At 44.4% G+C, this 18385-nt stretch overlaps 1 protein-coding gene across 1 annotated transcript in view; it reads right to left on the bottom strand.

The window, feature by feature from the left end:
- LOC136668221 (gamma-aminobutyric acid receptor subunit alpha-3-like) overlaps positions 1 to 18385 on the bottom strand; it is a 152592-nt gene that overhangs the window by 13375 nt on the left and 120832 nt on the right. The window contains exons 8-9 of the mRNA XM_066645592.1: positions 14856 to 15008; positions 5993 to 6198 (exon numbers count right to left, since the gene is read on the bottom strand). Of these exons, the coding sequence (XP_066501689.1) occupies positions 5993 to 6198; positions 14856 to 15008 (359 nt within the window). The remainder of the gene's footprint in view (positions 1 to 5992; positions 6199 to 14855; positions 15009 to 18385) is intronic.

Consider the following 18385-nt stretch of genomic DNA (forward strand, 5'->3'; position numbering starts at 1 on the left):
CCCCATGTTTATGGGAGGGTCCAAAGACGAGGTTGAGAGGAACAAAATGGAGATAGCAGAGAAATAAACAGAGAAAAAGGAACAGGTGCTGAAAGGGGGTGTTCTGAACAGAGCTGTTTAGACGGGGGGTGAACACTGCTGTGGGGTCCTATATTCGCTAAATAAACAGTTATTTTGAAGTGCTCAGTAAAGTACATGTCATTCTGGTGCCCAAACATTTGCACATGACTTTATAAATCATGAAGTTTAAAATCAATCCAATATCTGCTCAGTCAAGGCCTAATGGTTAGAGATGCAGGCTTGGGACAGGAAGGTTGCCTGGAAAGAAAGTTAGGGGGAGGGAGATTGAAGAAAAAGCACTGTATCCTCCCTCAACATCCATGGTTGAAATCCCCTTGAGCAAGGCGCCTACATCAAAATTGTCATGATAGACACTTTCATGTTTCTGTGAGTAAAAGGAAACGTGCTTGATTTAAACAAAGATAAAATGTTAGTGAAAAGTATCTGATATTATACACTATATTGTCAAAACTATTCACTCACCTGTCCAAACCCGTTAATTCATGTGTTCCAATCACTTCCATAGCCACAGGTGAATAAAACAAAGCACCGCCGGCTGCTTCTACAAATAGTTGTGAAAGATAGGATCACCCTCATGTCTAGTTGTGAAATTTCCTCACTACTAAATATTCCAAAGTGAACTGTCAGCGGTGTTATAAAAGAGTGGAAGCAATTGGGAACCACAGCAACTCAGCCACAAAATGCTAGGTCATGTAAAATAACAGAGCAGGGTCAGAGAATAGTGCACAGAGGTCTAAAGACTCATGACTTGACACAGATTCCAGCCTAAAGACTTGTGATTTAGCTCAGACTTGTGTTTTGCAGTGACAAAAATTAGTAACACTGAGTTACACTTTAATTTTTTACAGCTTAAGTAAGAGTGGCTGAGACCAAGCCCCGATCTTTTAGGATCCGGTGTCTTCTGAGAGAACCACATTGATCCCAGTGTGTAAACGTTTCCTGTGTTCCTAACAGCCTAAAAGAATGCAGAGGAGAAGGCTAGGACTCATGGAGAAGGCTAGGACTGCAACAGGAGGTGAAGGGAGTAGCTGATCTCCAGGCTGCGAGTGATGTCCGCTGTCTAATGTTTGCTGTTAGCCATCAATCACACGCGAGACGAGGAGAAGATTCACTCAGTCGTCTTTTGACCCATGAGCCAAATGCAACACGGGCAAGAATCTATCAGATGAGGACGGACTTCTAGTATTTGTTAGTCATTAGAGAGATGGAAGCACCATCCTGCCTTTAGCTCTTCCCCTCCGAACACACTCTTATCCATCTTCTCGCCTGCCTCATCTGGTCTTTGTTGCCTCTCTTCTTTTTATTTCTATCTATAGACCGCAGTCTGATTCGGTTTTCAATTTAGTGCCCCCCACACAATCCCCACCTCTTTCGTCCAGCTCCATTTTCTCCTTTTAAATAGCCTTTCCATTCTTTTTCAATCTTGGAGTCTCAGATGGAGCTGTGAGTGGAGCACTCACCTGTGGCACCAGAGGCCCAGGCCCCATCATTGGAGCAGTGTAGTGATGCCTGCCTCACACGTCCAATTATCACTACATCTGCTTGCTCAGCAGAGCCTTAATGCATACAAGACGAACCCCGGCACCGGGGCACGGAGAAGAACTAGCGCTGAGCTTAAAAAGAGGCTGGTCTTGATGGACATTCAGCAGGAAACCCAAGTGAATGGGCGGGACTTGTCAGTTACACTCATGTAGATTCAGCTTTCATCTCAGCTAGCGTCTTATATATAAGCCACGGTGAGGTATAGTCAGTATCGCCAATCACTGTCACAGAACTCCAAAAACCTCTGCATGGAACTTCCAAGGATTCTGAGGTGTATTCGGAGGCATTTGCATTTCTCCGTGCTCCTCTTTTCCGGTATTATGTTAATGTGAAGTGCTCTGGTGAACGTGGAGATGCGGGGGGTGCCATGATGAGAGCAGATTGAAGGGTACGAGTGCTGAAACAAAGCTCAAGCTGCATCAAAGAAGAGCTTGGCATTCAAAAGCGTCTCGCATTTTTCTATTCTACTCTCGTGTGCTTTGCAAGAAAAACAAAAACTAACTACGATAACTCTGCATTTAAGCCAGAATTTCACTTACAGCCACTGTCCACTCACTTCTGAATTATGCTACTTACAAATCTGCCATGTTATGTTCAATAGATATATAAAAGGTACTGTAGTGAGAGAGTGGTCACGTTGCAGAATGATGGACAATGAAGCAAGGCTATTGCAACACTCTCAAACCCAACCTTGTATCATTTGAATATCTGGCAACCCTGAGTGAAAAAAGCAGCTGTAAAATATTCCCTATCCCTAAAGCTTATCCCAAACCTAACTCCAACTCTAAAAGTAATCTTAGAATAACCCTGTAGAGGCCATTAAGTTAGAAAAGCAGTGTTTTGTGTGTTTGTCTTTATCAGAAAACTCATGTTTTCATGGCTCTGTGGTCGTCAACCTTTTTACGTACAAGATCACAATAAGAATTCTGAACAAATTAAACATCTACCAGTTTACTTCATTAATGTAAAGCTGAGTGAATCAAATGTGAAAAAATAGTATACGTATTATATTACAAACTATTTATTATTACCTTATCTTTCCTGTCAAACTGGGATTTAGTCTTTGCATATCTCCTGCACATCAGGAGCACGCCTCGGCCGAACACCGGAGTACAGTTTGAGTCTCGCTCTGTTGTAATCTGTAAATTCTCCTGTTTTGAAACTGAAACCATCAGCACCACACTGTGTCGGCTCAGACAGGGCCGAGACGGAGCAGCAGCAACGGTCAGGGACGTGAATTCATGTGTCAGAATTTGCGGACACTATCCCAGTGTGACCGCGGTGTTATAAGTTCCTGATTAACCAGAGAACCACTGCGGATACGGAATGACACAGCTATAGTAACTTGATTTATTGCAATTGACTTGTAAGATCTTGGAGATCGACCTGTCATAGCTCTTCCTTGGGTGAATATCAGAGGCTATGAGTGTATGCAGTGAAGCAGCGCCACCAGTGGATGGGAGCTAACTTAGTGAACATACAATAACTACAAGTTATGATGATGATAAGTGTCCAGTAGTTTATTTAAATTTTAGACCAAGCTTCATGACTGTGGGTTAGAGGCTTAAATGCTGCTCGTGGGTGGGCTGCAGTTGTTTCAGGAAACTAAGCGTTACATCTTTAAACGCGGATGTTTGAGTTTTATCGCTACCTCTAATTGGTTCTGTGGCAGACCTGATGTCACATCAGCCAAACTTTATCCTGCCCATGAACATCAGTGGAAATGAACAGTCTTCAAAATAATAAAACATATCAGAAGAGAAAAGCCTGGGTCATTCTCTCTGTGACCTTTCAGTGCACATTTACCACTAAACGAATCTGAAAATGAGTGGACAGTAGCTTTAATCTCTATGAGGCGTTTTCTGGCTTGGTCTGGGTCCTTACATAAACAATGACCTTAATTACCCCTGTCCCGCTCTATCTGGACTATCTGATGTGCATCTAGAGCTTCGTGTATTTAGTTCATAAAGAGCTTGCACCTGTTTTTCCGCACTTTCTGCTGAGGCTGAAACTTGCGGCTGCTGAATAAATAAAGCACTCCTTAACAGATTACGCCAGGCTGAGTACAGGGACATGAGCCGGAATATTTATATCAACGTTTTGCAGGTACAATATCCCCTCGTCCTGAAAACAATGCGGCTTCTCGCTAAGCTTTTCTTCAGAGCATTTCCCAGCCATTAGCCCCGAGTGCTTCATTTTTCAGAGGTTATCAGGACTGGAACAGAAAGAGGCAATAAGCAGGAGCGAGGAAAAGGAGTAGCGGGACAATGAGGGGCGGCGTCGGACTCGTCGAGCGGGAGCAATCCTGCTGAAAAATGACAATGTTGACAAGGTTTTTACAAGGAAGCCCACACAGGCCGAAGGAGATTTGAGTGTTGTGGCAGTGCCATAGCCAGAGAGTCCTGAGGCTGTCAGAACTGCCCACCTACAGTCCTGTGCCTGGAAATATACTGTGTGCTCTCTGAGGGGCTAAACAATGAAATGCAATTCAGTGAGTGGACTGTCAAAGGCATAGGGTGGTGGGTGCAAACAAAAAAAAAGAAAACACACACACACACTCTCACAGATAACATAACACCATCTCGAATGACTTTGAGATTTCTCAGGGTTTTATGGATTTCTGGTCCATCTAAGGTTTTTATTTTATTTTATTTTTATTATGTTTTTTTTATGGAGACAATACACAGCAAAACATTCAGAAGGATGGCAGCTTTAAAATACTGTTCACAACCCTCTGTTTATTTAGAACCGCAGGCCTGTGTTTATTGGCTATTTTTTGAGTTTGTTCAAAAGATAAAAAGCCAGGGAGTATTTCAGGACACACTCAGAACCACTGGAGTGGTAGCAGTACCCGTAGCTAGGGATTGATTGGGATCATAATTTTACCATATTTCATTTTAATCTGAACTGACTTCATACAACCCATTTTAGCACCTACCTTTATACACTATATTTCGTTCACTCCAGAGAACACGTCTCCGCTGCTCTAGAGTCCAGTGGCTGCATTGTGCTTGGTGATGCAAGGCATGGATGCAGCTGCTTGGCTGTGGAAACCCATTCTATGAAGCTCTCTATGCACGGTTCTTGAGCTAACCTGAAGGCCACGTGACGTTTGGAGGTCTGTAGCATCCTGTTGTGTCTGCAGAAAGTTGGCGATGAAAGTTCGCCTCGCCACTTTGTGGCTGATTTGCTGTGGTTCCCAATCACCCAATCCACTTTGTTATAACACCACTGACAGTTGACTGTGGAGTATTTAGTAGCGAGGAAATTACCACTCTGGAATTCACTGAGCTCCCGAGAGCACCCGATTCTTTCCCAAACGATTGTAGAAGCAGTCAGCACGCCTAGGTGCTGGGTTTTATACACCTGTGGCCATGGGAATGATTGGAACACCTGAAATTCAGTGGTCAAATTCAATGGGTGGAAATTCAATGGGTGAATGCATACTTTTGGCAATATAATGTAACTTGTTTTTTTTTTTTAAGTAAAATGGTTAATTATAAAATGTTCAATAAGCCACAGTTTATAGAGAATCTGGTGGACATTTTCAGCACAGAACTGAAACTTAAGACCTCAGAATTAGTGCTGGGTGATAAAATCTCAATCTAAATATGTGCTTAATAACAATGGTGAGCTTTGGGCAAGAAAGTTCAATAAACACTTGTTTCTATTCCCCTTTAGCACCTCCAACGGAAGCCGCCAGATCATTCAGCACACTATCAGGCACATTTACTCATGCTATTACAGTCATATGAGACCGTATGAATGTGTGAACAGGTTTATTATTATATATATATATTATAACAAGTGACTCTGTATTTGGGGAATGTTTTGGTGGCACCACGCTCATTTACAGCCTGATGGTGTGCTTCTCTTAGCAACAAGCAATTTAGATATTTATTGCAACAAGCGTTTTAGTTTTCCCACTGTTAGGGACCTTCTAATGGGTTAGTGGTTGGAGTGATTGTTTTATATCTCCTAACTTCTCTCATTACTCTTTCCACTTCTTTAAATGCTTGAGGCCCTACGAATGTTTTCATGACACAAGACACATAACAGACTACTGTTGAGTTTTTCATTATCTAAGGGGGGTCATGTAAAGGATTTATGTGGTTCCAGTGAAACCTTTCCTTGTGGTGTTGAGCAATAATGAGCATGTCAATTATGCTCTGATGATAAAATTGTAAACAGTGTATAGTAACGAACATCTGGTGTGTTCTGTGTACATTTTTATTAGAAGGATGTAATTATTTTAATTTCATGATAAATATTGAGATTGCTTTAAAACACCAGCGGGTGCCAGTGGGTGGGGCGCAAAGAAATGACTCGAGACTGTTTAGGAAAAGAAAGGCATGATGACCCTGCTCACCCGGCCGTCCTGGAAATCCTTCTGGCCGTCCCAGGCCCAGCTGCGCTTGGTGAAGTAGTTGACGGTGGCGAACTCGATGAGCGCCGAGAAGACGAAGGCGTAGCACACCGCCATGAACCAGTCCATAGCCGTGGCGTAGGCCACCTTGGGCAGAGAATTCCTGGCACTGATGCTCAGCGTGGTCATGGTCAGAACAGTGGTGACACCTGGAAAAGAGGGGTCACACTTGGTGTGAAACTGAATAATACAGAATAATATCGTTTTAGATACGACGAGTGCAAAGATGGAAAAAACAATGTTCAACACGTCCAAAGCTTGTACCGTGACAGCAAGGGCAGGGCCAGCTTTGTTTACTTTGTCTTGGAACTTCCAGTGAGACGAGTATGTGGTCTGCACCCCGGAGAACACATGGGCATCAGCCAATCAAAAGACTGAAGCACCTGTCTGTATTATTGTGCGTCAACCAATGGTTTTAATACGTCACTTAGACTCTGTTAAAAGAGCGACATATGGAGGAAGTTTTGACTAAACTTTGTAAAATGATAAAATATAATTGACAAAAAATGAAGTGATAATTCCCATGTTAATCCTGACAATTAAGGATGTTCAAAGTAGCCATATTTAACTCTGAGTCCACTCAACAACAGCAACACACTCAGCCAGCTCCCCACCGACCTCCTTGTGTGGACCAAGGGCCAGTAAATGTGTGTTAGTGTGGCATGTTGATGCAGATATTAATGACATTGGATTGGATCAGGACACTGCATCTTCCTCAGATGACCTCCAGATCATCGCTCGGTGTCCTTGGGTCCTCTGGAACAGACCGATGCCCACTGACTAAGACCACGGACCCCGTATGCTCTGACTCAGCAATTCTGGACTTATTTCAGATGACACATCATGTGCGAGCCAGCTTTGGCAGCGGAGCGTACCCTCAGGAGTCTTGGCCGTTATGCCGCTATTTGTTCTGTTGCCATTTTGAGCTTTGCGTGGACCACTGGACCGCTTCTGTCCTCTTCCTTTCCACCCATATGGGAACTTGAGGAGGTAATACGTGATAATCCGAGTATTGATAAAGTGCGGGTGCTGCCTCGATGCATTCTGGTCCCTCGCCATCTGTCAGGACAACTGTGATGACGGTATAGAAACGAAGGGGCTTTGGGGAGGAGCTGTGTGACTGCAGATATGTAACAGAAGTGTTGCATAACTCTGTAAGGCACGGAGAGAGGGATCATGGGGGGTGGGTTAAGTCCAGTTCAGTGCCACTGTAGATGAATGGAACCACTGCAGAAATGTGGCTGATGAACTGCTTCTTTAAAGGATGTCAGTGTTTTGAAACCATGATAAAACCATTAAAAAAAAAGCAAAAAAGGTCTGATCCACTCTACACCAGCACAACACACACTAACACACCACCACCACGTCAGTGTCACTGCAGCGCTGAGAATGATCCACCAGGTTGCAGGCTTGATGTCCATGACTGACAGGGAAGCTGGGGGCAGTGGGAGTGAAGAATCCTCCCCTCAATCCATGGCTGAGCTGCCCTTGAGTAAGGCACCCATCCTCCAACTGCTCTAATAATAAAATAGCAATGACACAATGTGTCCCAAGGCCACAATGTTGTGGTTTCCTATAGTCCTGTTTTAAAGAACCGGGGGGGAAATGACACCCCACATTCCTGTTTTGGAGGCACACAGCTCTCTCTTCATGACTAAGTGTTCGGTTTGGCTTTTGTCATGGGCTTGTTGACTGTGCTGCACTCTTAAAACCCTGCGACTCATCACAACAGTGCAATTAGAATGTGTTCCTGTACGCAGTTTGTGATTAGCTACAGCCGTAGCAAATTAAATGCTAATTTCAGGCGCCTCGTGAGTGAATATTTTGCACTGTGCCTTCTCAGAAAACGTACATCTGTCTCTGAGAGCTCTGAAGACTCTTATTCAGCACTGGAGTCTCAAAGTGGGCACTGCTTTGTGACGTGCTATTAAACAGGAAGGTGATGCACTTGAGCAACTTGCTCCACTGCTCTCAAGTAAAAAAAAAAAAACCTCTCCACTTTTCTTATGGGGTCCTGGCGACAAGCTAGATTTGAATTCCAATAAAAGGAGGAGGAGATAAACCAATTGCGGTGTGAAATCGAAATTTTTCATAGGTCATTGTGCTGTGGCCTGACGCGTTCCATTGTGAGAATGTCCACTGCTTCAGGAGCGAAGCGAGAGAACGGTATGGAATAGGTGCCCATTAAAGCAGATATAAGCAATCATTCCACTTGGTCTGCCACCACCTGCCTCGTTGGCACACGACTAAACCGCGGAAAGGATTGCGCTGCCTTGCCAGGGAGCTGGCTCCATCCCCTCGCGCTGTCTCTGAAGTAAGACGTCTGAATTAATGTGGCGAGATCTGTCTGTTTCATGTTCATGGGCTCATGAGATCAAACACATACGGAACAATGAGTGAATAAATAAAATCGGTGGGGGAAAACACTGCGGCGAATATCAGGAAGGACGTTCGTTATGCCTTGTCTGTTACCATAAAATCCAGCTGTAAACAATTACACTTCAGTTTACGAGCGACAAAAGAGGCGGAATACGAAGCGAGGATCGGCCTCTCATTAAACTTTTCATCCAGTCTTATCTCCATCAGGCAACGGAGGAGAAAACCCGAGGACGGTAGCGAGGGACGTCGCTCGAGATGCCACTGTGTCAGTGGGCTATTGTTTGGAAGGTGCCCAAATGATAAATCGCACATTACACTTGGGCTGCTGAGAAAATTATAAAACAGGATTATCCACATGAAACGTGGGGTCAAGCTTGTCAGAGGGGGATTCAAGAAGCTGGCAGCCATCCAGAGCATGAGTGATTAATTAAATATCAACGTCCAAGTGGTGTTAGGGGGCTGCGGCACGGGCTTGTGAGTGTGAGCACGAGACTTAGCTTTTTATTGCCTCTGGAGTGGAGCAAATGAGGATTTTTTTCATCCCATCAATATTTTGACAATTTCAAGGAGGACCGGCGCTGAAGGGGAGGCAGTAAGAAAATGAGAGGTGGACATATTTCCCCTGGGAGGGACTGATCCCAGCTGTCGTGTGGCTACTCCGCAGACAGACGCCTGGGAATCCATGGTGTAAAGTAGCCGGCGTACTGAGTGCCTGCTCTTCAAATAAAAACTGTTTAATTATTTATTTCATGACTTGTAGTCCTTATTCAGATGTTACAAATAAAGAAGTATGGATCCCTGACCCATTTACTCGCATCACACCTGTAAACAGAGCTCTGTTCGCCTGCATCAGTTGGTAGAGGAATGTGTGCCACGTCCCAAATAGAGCCATACACCCTACATAGTGTACATAACAGATAATAAAACTAGTAATGAGAAAGACTGAAAATTATTTTTATTATACATATATACACTACGCTAGTGTAGAAACATTCATTTTATTACCTACACTGTGCCCTACGTGGGGTGTAGAGAGACATTTGGGACTCTTGCTTTGATCTTGGGAGTCTTGGCTTTGATGCAGTGTGAAAACATCATTCACAGATCATTTAAAATGTTCAGATAAAGAGAACAACTTTATTAAACTTTAAACCAAATCAGGGCAATGTTTTAGGATGATTTTGTCCTGTTCCAATCTCAGAGCACAGGGACAGTAGGATCAGATTATTTACCCTGTAAACATGTGGAAAAGACTGAGACAAAAGAACACATTGTGTTTGTCTGCTGTCTCTCACAGCTTGTGTATGATATGAGTCTGAAAAACTCACACAGATTCTGTCACAAGAGCAAAGAAATGCATTGGAGCCTGACATGCTAACAGTTTTCCTATGATGAAAATGCTAATAGCGCATAACAGTATTTTTCTCCTCATTGTACAACACTATGTTATTGTTTAACCCCCCTGACAAATACGTGGCAGTGGGTGTCTGTGCTTCTGACTGCTGTGAGACTCTCTCCAGGGCAGGTAGAGGAGCTGTGTATGAAGTAAACGTATCCATCTTTCCCATCTGTTTACATTAGTGCTGCACTCCGAAACCAGAAAATCAATCTCAAATATGGCACACACGACTCCAACCCATGGATAGGAGGAAGAAAAGAGGGAAAAACCATTTCAGAAACAGAAGTTAGCACACATTTGAGCCAGGTTTGTGGAACTTACATGTGATGCACATGACCGGCAGGCAGCTGAAAGAGCACTGTTTAACAGCCCCTCCGTCAATGGCCGGCCATTCTATTACCCACATTGGGCAGCCTGCGGCTTGCATGAGGCGCGCTGCTTCATCACGTCCACAGACATCGGCGGCGGGAGCCCTGCGGAATACTAATAAGCTTTCGCTCTGCACCTCATTAGGACCTCCAGATTGGAGCCTAGCAGCCCATCTATACTGGCTGAGGCACATCTGAAGACCTGGGGATACGCGATGATGGACTTTGCCTGCTCATGTTTTGATTAACATTTGGGCTGAAAGGATGGATTTAGGCAGGAGCTTCAAACAGCCTTAGCACTGCTTGGCACTGCTTCACATACATAATATAATATACATGTTTGTTACGCAGCCTTACTTCCCAGAAATGAATTATCACTCCTCTGTTGGCCAGAGTATGGAATACATGAGCAGTTCCTTAAGGCATCCCTGCCTGGGACTTGTTATTGGGAATTTAAGAACTAAATAAATGCTAATTTCCCATTATTAATAAAGCTCATAAAACTCTTAAGTCAATGTATTATTCATCACCTGTGAGCAAGCTGTTAGCAGCTCACTGCGATTATGCCCTTGAAGTACATCAAGGTCTCTGGAGTAACATAACTGCTGTTATAAGGCTGGATTCTAGCTCACCTTCGTGCGAATGCTCCCTCAACCAAGTCCCCTCGCCTGGCCTCCACGGCTTTGAGCAGTTTCTGATAGCGAACTTTAGCTTCAGAGTAGTTACCTGGCTATCACGGTATATAAAAACACCAATTCATGGATTGCAGTCACGTGATGTTTTTTATTTGGTGTGAGCACCACACTGGGAACCAACTCTCTGGTTTCAGAACGCAGCACTAATATAAAACAGATGGGAAAAATTGTTTAAATTACCTCACACGCAGCTCCTCTCCTTGCACTGGAGAGAGTCTCACAGCATTTAGAAGCACAGAAGCCCATCACCTCTTTGCATCATGGGAGTAAAGGATCCCACAGTGTTACATAATCAGCTGTTAGCCATATTAGCATTTCCGTCATAGGATCTAACAAGAAACTGTTAGATTAGATTACAACACATTAGATTACAATGCAATTTTTCTGCATGTGTGATTCACACACAGATTAAATACAAGCTTTAGCAATCGTGTTATTTCACTAGTGCTTTGTTTAAGCTTGACTAACCACCTAAATTACTTCTCTGATTTGGCTTACAACTTAATAAAGTAGTCCTCTTTTATCATAAAGCACTTCCGTTTTAAATGTGTTCAAAAAATTAAATTGACTGACTGCCTGTGTTGTGCACTATGCAGGGAGTAAGGCACTATTTGGGATGCAGCCTGAGCTCCTGTACTAAATGACACGGACGAACCAAACTCTGTTTACAAACCTGACATAGATAAACGTATTTAAACATCGCCGTTTTTCTTTGAGTTGTGAGTTTGAGTAGTGAGTAAGTGCTCAATATGGTGGCTACTCTACACAGTGAGGTCACCTGTAACCCATGGATACAGTACGGAGTATAGGGGAGCGGGGGCACTCCTGTGGCCTGTTTCTTCTCTGCGTAAGCTGTCTGTAAGACAGGAGAGAGATGGGCATTTCCACAGGCAAAAACGTGAATGTGGCGTCCTGCCACACTTCATATCCGCCTGAGCGTTAATAAGGCCCCGCAAGCCATGTGTTTGCACTTTACACAATGCTAGGATCTGAAACACTGATTAGATTGTACACACACACACACACACCTATCATGAAGCACTTGGGTTGCCATGACATACTCTCAAGTGCTGCTTCTCAGGCAAAGGGCAACAGGAGCAAATAAAAAGCACACACAAAGAGAGAGAGAGAGAGAGAGAGAGAGAGAGAGTGTGTATCAAACACAGACAGAAAAGATGACCGAGCTGTTTGGGGATGGGGGGAGGGAGTGAAGAGCCTCCTTTGTAAGGCTGCTACACAAGAAACCCAGGGGCCAGCTAATGATGAAATTCGTACCCAGTGCAATCTCATGATTAGTCACATTTGGGACATCAGAGGCCAGATCTGAGTAATGTGAGTGCTATATATATATGTGTGTGTGTGTGTGTGTGTGTATGTGTCACCCTACGAAGGACTGGCGGGTGTGTTCCCGTCTTGCACCCACTGATTCCGGGTTGGCTCCGGACCCACCGTGACCCTGAACTGGACAAGGGTCTGGACAGGATGGTATTATAAACAGTTTTACGGTAACTGCAGCATGTTATACGTTGTGGCCATATTTTACACTGAAATTCTGGCATTTTTTTTACACTGTACAGCATTAAGTCTGTTTACTGTAGGCTGCTGGTTCCATATAAACACAGTGTGTCCTGAGTTACTGTCCGTGTCGCCTCGTTATGAATTATTCACATTTCTTCACACATTTCTCTTCTGTAACCAACGCAGACTTAGCCTGACATTTTAAAGATGCTTTCTGATCTGTGGGATGAGAAAATAAAGATGTAATGATGCTATTCTGATACTCCACTCAGACAGAGAGAGAGAGAGAGAGAGAGAGAGAGAGGGAGAGAGGGAGGAAGACGAAGCTTAAAATAACTCGTCTGGAGCGTAGGCCGTCTGGACTGGTGACAGGGTCAGCTTTAGCCGAGCCACAGGTCAAAGGGAGACTACGGGAACTTTTTGTTTGCGCTGTAGATTCCTTCTGACTTTCAGTTGGCACGTAAAGCTCCAGACTCTCTTAACTCATCAAGGGAGAGAAAAATAAATAAATAAAACGCTGGCTTTCACGATGCTTTTAAAACATCCAACAGCAAATTAGAAACTTTTTTGATCTTGGACCACAATGGCTCCTTTCAGCTTGAGTTGGCAGGCTCCGCTTCGTCAATAGCAATTGGCAAGTGTATAGATTCCCTCCTCCTTTCTTTCTTTTCTTTTTTCTGTAACCGTCTGCAGAAAGTTGCTCACTGCTCCCTGCAGAGGGAACGGAAGACTCCGCGGCGGAGCTGGCGGGATGACCTCCGCTTTGCACCTGATGCTCCTTCCAGACGAAGAAGGAGACGAAAAGTGTTGACAAAAGCAAACACCTTGCCAAAGTTAGCTCAAGCTCAATAAGCAATAATCTCTCAACTCCAGACGGCTTAAACACCCTGCCGACCAGCACCAACACGCCGCCGCTTTCAGGTTTTATCTTCTGCACTCTGTAACCCCCTCCCTCGCTCCAACTTCATCTCACACCTAGGTTTGGGTCCAGCTAATCTGTAATTAATTAGGTGCCTCTGTGGCGGTTGCAGTAATTACAGGTCAGTCCACTGATCCCTGCACACTTTCAAATCCGAATCCATCACTGTCCGGGCGTCCGCGTGCCGGCCGCTCAGCGATTTCCCGGCCACGCGCTTCAGTAAGCTCAAAACTTCTCTTCCGCTCCCAGCCCAACTTTTTAATACCATCCCTGGTGCGTTCGTTTGTCTGAGACGTCCTGCAGCAGCACCTCCCAAATGTGCTGAATGAAGCTTTGTTTGATCTACTTTCATAATTCTGACAGTGGATCAGCAGCCAGCGCTGTGGAGGTTGTTAGTGAGTTTGGGGAAGAGAGAGTTGACACCAGCGTATGCCTCTGGTTTTAGACCGCTTTACTTCATTAAAACCTTGACCTTCAATAATCAGTGTGTTGAATAATATCAGCACATGCCTAAGGCCCTCGTCGCTTTTTTTTTTTGTTTTAATTTTGCTTTTCTTTTTTGGTTGAATTCTTTTTGCCTCGTGGTACGGAGGCAGCTGAGAGCAGGGCCAGAGTCAGTGCCGTAAACTGTCCTCCATTTTGGTTCCACAGTTTCATATCTGAAGAGTGCTGCAGAGTTCTCAGAGAAATTTAGTTCACAGAGTTTTTTTAGCATCACTTTGTTACTATAACTTTGTATTTTGCATTCCGCACCGAAGAGTTATATTCCATCTCCAGTTTTGAAAGCGCAGCAGTCAGCACTGCCTCCATGTTGGCTCAGCAGCAGCGGCATTGGTCGGAGACGCACATTTGTGTGTCAAAGATGTGAAACTTTGCAGGTGAAAAGTATTCACCCAGGAATTCACTACTAGGGGGTGCTTGGTTCCAACACGGCCGTGGCTGAATTCAGCACCAGAGCCAGAGATAAACAAATAGAGTCAGGATAGAGTCATGGTTAATCCACTGTTTACAGCGGATTCAGATTCCTAGTGATATATGACATGCGTGGAAATGAGTGGAAATTAATTCTGAGACATCCTGCTCAATTGTGAACAGTGCAGAAAAGTAGACAATAAAAAACACAAATGGAGCACTTTCCTGTTTTATTCTCTTTTCTTTATGTATATAACACACTGTGAATGACCCTATCCAGCTCTACTATGTGATTACGCTGTATTTGAAGCTCAGAGCTCTTTCTGGAGCTTCTTCATCTCGACACAGTCACTTTTCACACTGAATAACCTACTATTGTTTGGTTCCAGCTTGGTCCGTGTGGTTTCCCTGTGGTAGAAAACGTCTAAGAAAGTGCTGCTGATTGATTCGCTTCCCCCAGAGGAAAGACCTGTCATGTCATGCGTAATTATTCCTCTGTTACTGTATTCAGATGAGGATGTAGAGGAATAATCATATGCACAGAAGACAAAGCTACAACATTCTGATAAAACCGAGTGATTATCACAGGTGGAGAATTTTATTTGGCAACACTCACCGAAAACGGTGCGGGCTGGCACGGACTCACGGTTGAGCCAGAAAGACACCTGCGACAGGATGACCGTCATTATGCAGGGCAAGTACGTCTGGATCACAAAATAGCCGATCTTCCTCTTCAGATGGAAGTATGTTGTCATCACTACATATTCTCCTGTGGGGGGGGGGGGGGGGGGGCACAAGGAGAAAGGGAGGAAAAGGGGAAACAGAGACAAACGAGAGAGAGGGGGGTGGGATATGCATTATTAATGAGGCTCATGTCATGCCCAGACAACACAGGCACCCTGCTGAAATATTCAGAACTTTATTTATGAAAGTTAATATGGAGAGAATGGAGAATAAGATGCTGTAGGGATCCGCAGGGAGGATGAGCTGGGAGGTTCACTGATTGCTTGTAGAGCTTGGAGCTGACTTGTTACGAACCCAGTTTGTTTCAGCGGCACCGCTGGACCACATTAGATGCTCTTAAACCAGCAGCAACACCACGGATTGCTGACAGACGGTGGCTCTAGGCCCCCTCCCTCCTCAGCTCTTTGTAAACCTCAGGTGAAACTTGCTGAGCAGGGGCAACCTCATTAAATCATAATGTGGTGTTTTGATAGGCGCGTTTGGAAATCAGCTGAGTGATGCAGCGCTCCGGAGCCCACAGCGTGATCTATGGTTTTCATTTAGTTATGCTGTGGGTAAGTGTAGACAGGTAGACAGCACCCACCATGTAAAAAAAATAGCTGCTTGCTTATTAATCACAACATGCAAAATATAAAGTGTGGATACACACATTTCTGCACAAAAAACACGAGCAAGATAAACAACTCACCTCGCTTCAGTTTCTCCAAAAACGCTTCAGCTACTCCCTTTAATAACTATATCTCAGCTCTTTTAGCTTCCAACATGACCAGAGGTGGCAATTTAGAGCTCTATCAGTGAGAGTGTGTTCTCTCACCCTGCCCCACCAGAAGGCAACAGACAATTAAGTGATGGGGGGGAAAAGAAGCAGGGAACAAACAGACGCTCCAGGTTTTAACAACAAAGAGAGGAGCTTTTATTCCTTTCAGAATGTAACAGAAGCGAGGCGGCCATTTTGTCCAGAGGCGAGTCCATCCACAGCACTGCCGTCACGTTTTACACGAGCCCCAGAAATCATGGCCTCCTGGTCACGTCTTAGCCTGTGTCCCATTTGTGTAACACTAAACTAGGGTGACCAGACGTCCTCTTTTACCCGGACATGTCCTCTTTTTTAGACAATGTCCGGGCGGAATTTCACAAACGTCCGGGATGTTGTTTTTCTAGAGCTTACATAGAACTTCAAGAAGCGTTTCGTTCACAAACTAGTCCCGCCCTCCCCTACTTCGATTGGTTCGCTTGAGTGAGAAGGGGGCGTGGTGAAGTAGCCTAAAATCTTCTGATTGGACGGTCTGACTGTAGAGCTACCGTTATTGGTCGATAACCTTCTCTGTAAACATTTAATTGGTCAGTCTGCACGTCAGTAGTCCTTGTTTACGTCAGACAAAGCTCAGGTACCCACCCTCATCTCGAGCAGCTATGACCAAACGTAAATGTAAATCTCGGATAAATTAAAAAAGAAATTCCCATGCTTTGTGTAGCAAATAAAGGTGTAAAGGACCTAAAAGCACATATGGGTTCAGCTAAGAATACAACGGCAGCGAGGGGCAAGAGCTCATCACACCCCCCACCCCCTCGAGATGTGTCCTCTTTTTCACCCTCTCAGATCTGGTCACCCTAACTAAACACTAATCATTAAAGTATAAGCTGGACAGGCTAGTATACAAATATCTACATACTACACTGTTTCTTACTAACAGGAAATAATTAACTGTTGCTATGACAACACACCTTGCAGCTGCAACAGTGTTTCACCAGTTTTTTCAGAGGCTAAAACTCAAGTATTATTATTATTATTATTATCGTTACACTTATATAGCGCCTTTCTAGACACCCAAGGACGCTTTACAATCTACACTGCTCAGAACGCTCAATTCACACACACTGGTGAGAAGCGGCAGCCAAACGCGCACAGCGTACTCTCGACCAGGAACGACCGTCCACCTGGAGGACTGCATCGGGCACTAGGACTTCACCCAGGACAGAGCGCCAATCCATATCTGGGCACACACACATTCACTCACAAACCAGGACAGTTATTACAGAAGCCAATTCACCTACCCTCCATGTTTTTTGGACTGTGGGAGGAAACCGGAGACCCCGGAGGAAACCCACGCAGACACGGGGAGAACATGGAAACTCCACCCAGATGGGACTTGAACCCAAGATCCCAGCGCTGGGAGGCGAACGTGCTAACCACCAAGCCACCGTGCCGCCCAAGTATCTCCTCCCACACAACGTAGTGCACAGTGTAGGTCATAAATAACGGTTTCTGCATTAAATATTGCATTATGTCCGATACTAAAAGCATTAATATTCAACATAAGCGCCACATCCCTCTGTCTAACATTTAGTGCACTACCTGTGTGTAGGTTAATAACACACCGTGAAGTGCACTATGTAGAGAGTAGGGTACTACTTGAGGGCCAGAATGTTCCAGACATGAGAAGCTCCTCCTTTTCCATTTCCCATTGGATTGTGTGAAAATAGTGTCCGTCACTACCATACTCAGAAATTGACTGGTTTATAAAAGTTATGTTACATTAAAAAAACATGGTATACAAAATTATGGAAGAAATATGCACAGAGTTTAAATACATTCTGCATTTATTTGTAAGTGTGCTGCAGCAGGGTCTCCTCCCGCAATATCCACATTGGAGGCCACTGCGACTTCTTGAAATGCTCAATACACTTGGAGGAGAATGCTCATTAGCCAGCGTTATACCAGCTAATACATGAACTTACTGGCTGTGACAGAAATGGCTCCCTAATCCCTCATTATTTAGATCGCTAAGTAGTGCTAAGAAACACAAGTGAATTCGGACACTGCCCTTGCCCGTTGCTTAGTAACAAAGAAATTCACAAATGCATCATGGTCTACATTCGGCCCATATAGTGAACAACTTGCATTGTGGGAGATTGTAATGGCCTCAAACTCATGCTCAAGCCATTTTGTTCACAGCCAGTATTTAGCCTTAGCCTAGCCTTAGCGAGGCTGATTTTTCTTGTTGTCAAAATGTGACGAGGCCAAAAACACCAGGTAAAATCACAGACTTTCTGTTCAAAACTACAAAAGCAAACCTTATGTTAAACATCACCCCTTCCTACTGTAATTCTGTCCAATCTAGAATAGACCAAACAACAGCAGGACTCACAGGAAGTGTAAGAGAAAGAACTGGAGGAGTACTGGGGGTCTGTAAGAAAACGGTTTAGAAGCCTCCACCGCAATCAGCATTGAACATCACATCATTGACTGATGGACCGTGCTGGCCACAAGAAAAGCTCTGTAATTTGTTGCCAATTCAAATGAACCCTAGGCCTGGTTTCAATCAGTGGAGTGATGGACTCCCCCTCTTCTGTCCACTTCCAAGGGTTCTTATCTGTACACAAGCGGAGAGCATTTCCATA

The sequence above is a fragment of the Hoplias malabaricus genome, chromosome 15, assembly GCF_029633855.1.
Source record: "Hoplias malabaricus isolate fHopMal1 chromosome 15, fHopMal1.hap1, whole genome shotgun sequence".
NCBI classification, from domain to species: Eukaryota; Metazoa; Chordata; class Actinopteri; order Characiformes; family Erythrinidae; genus Hoplias; species Hoplias malabaricus.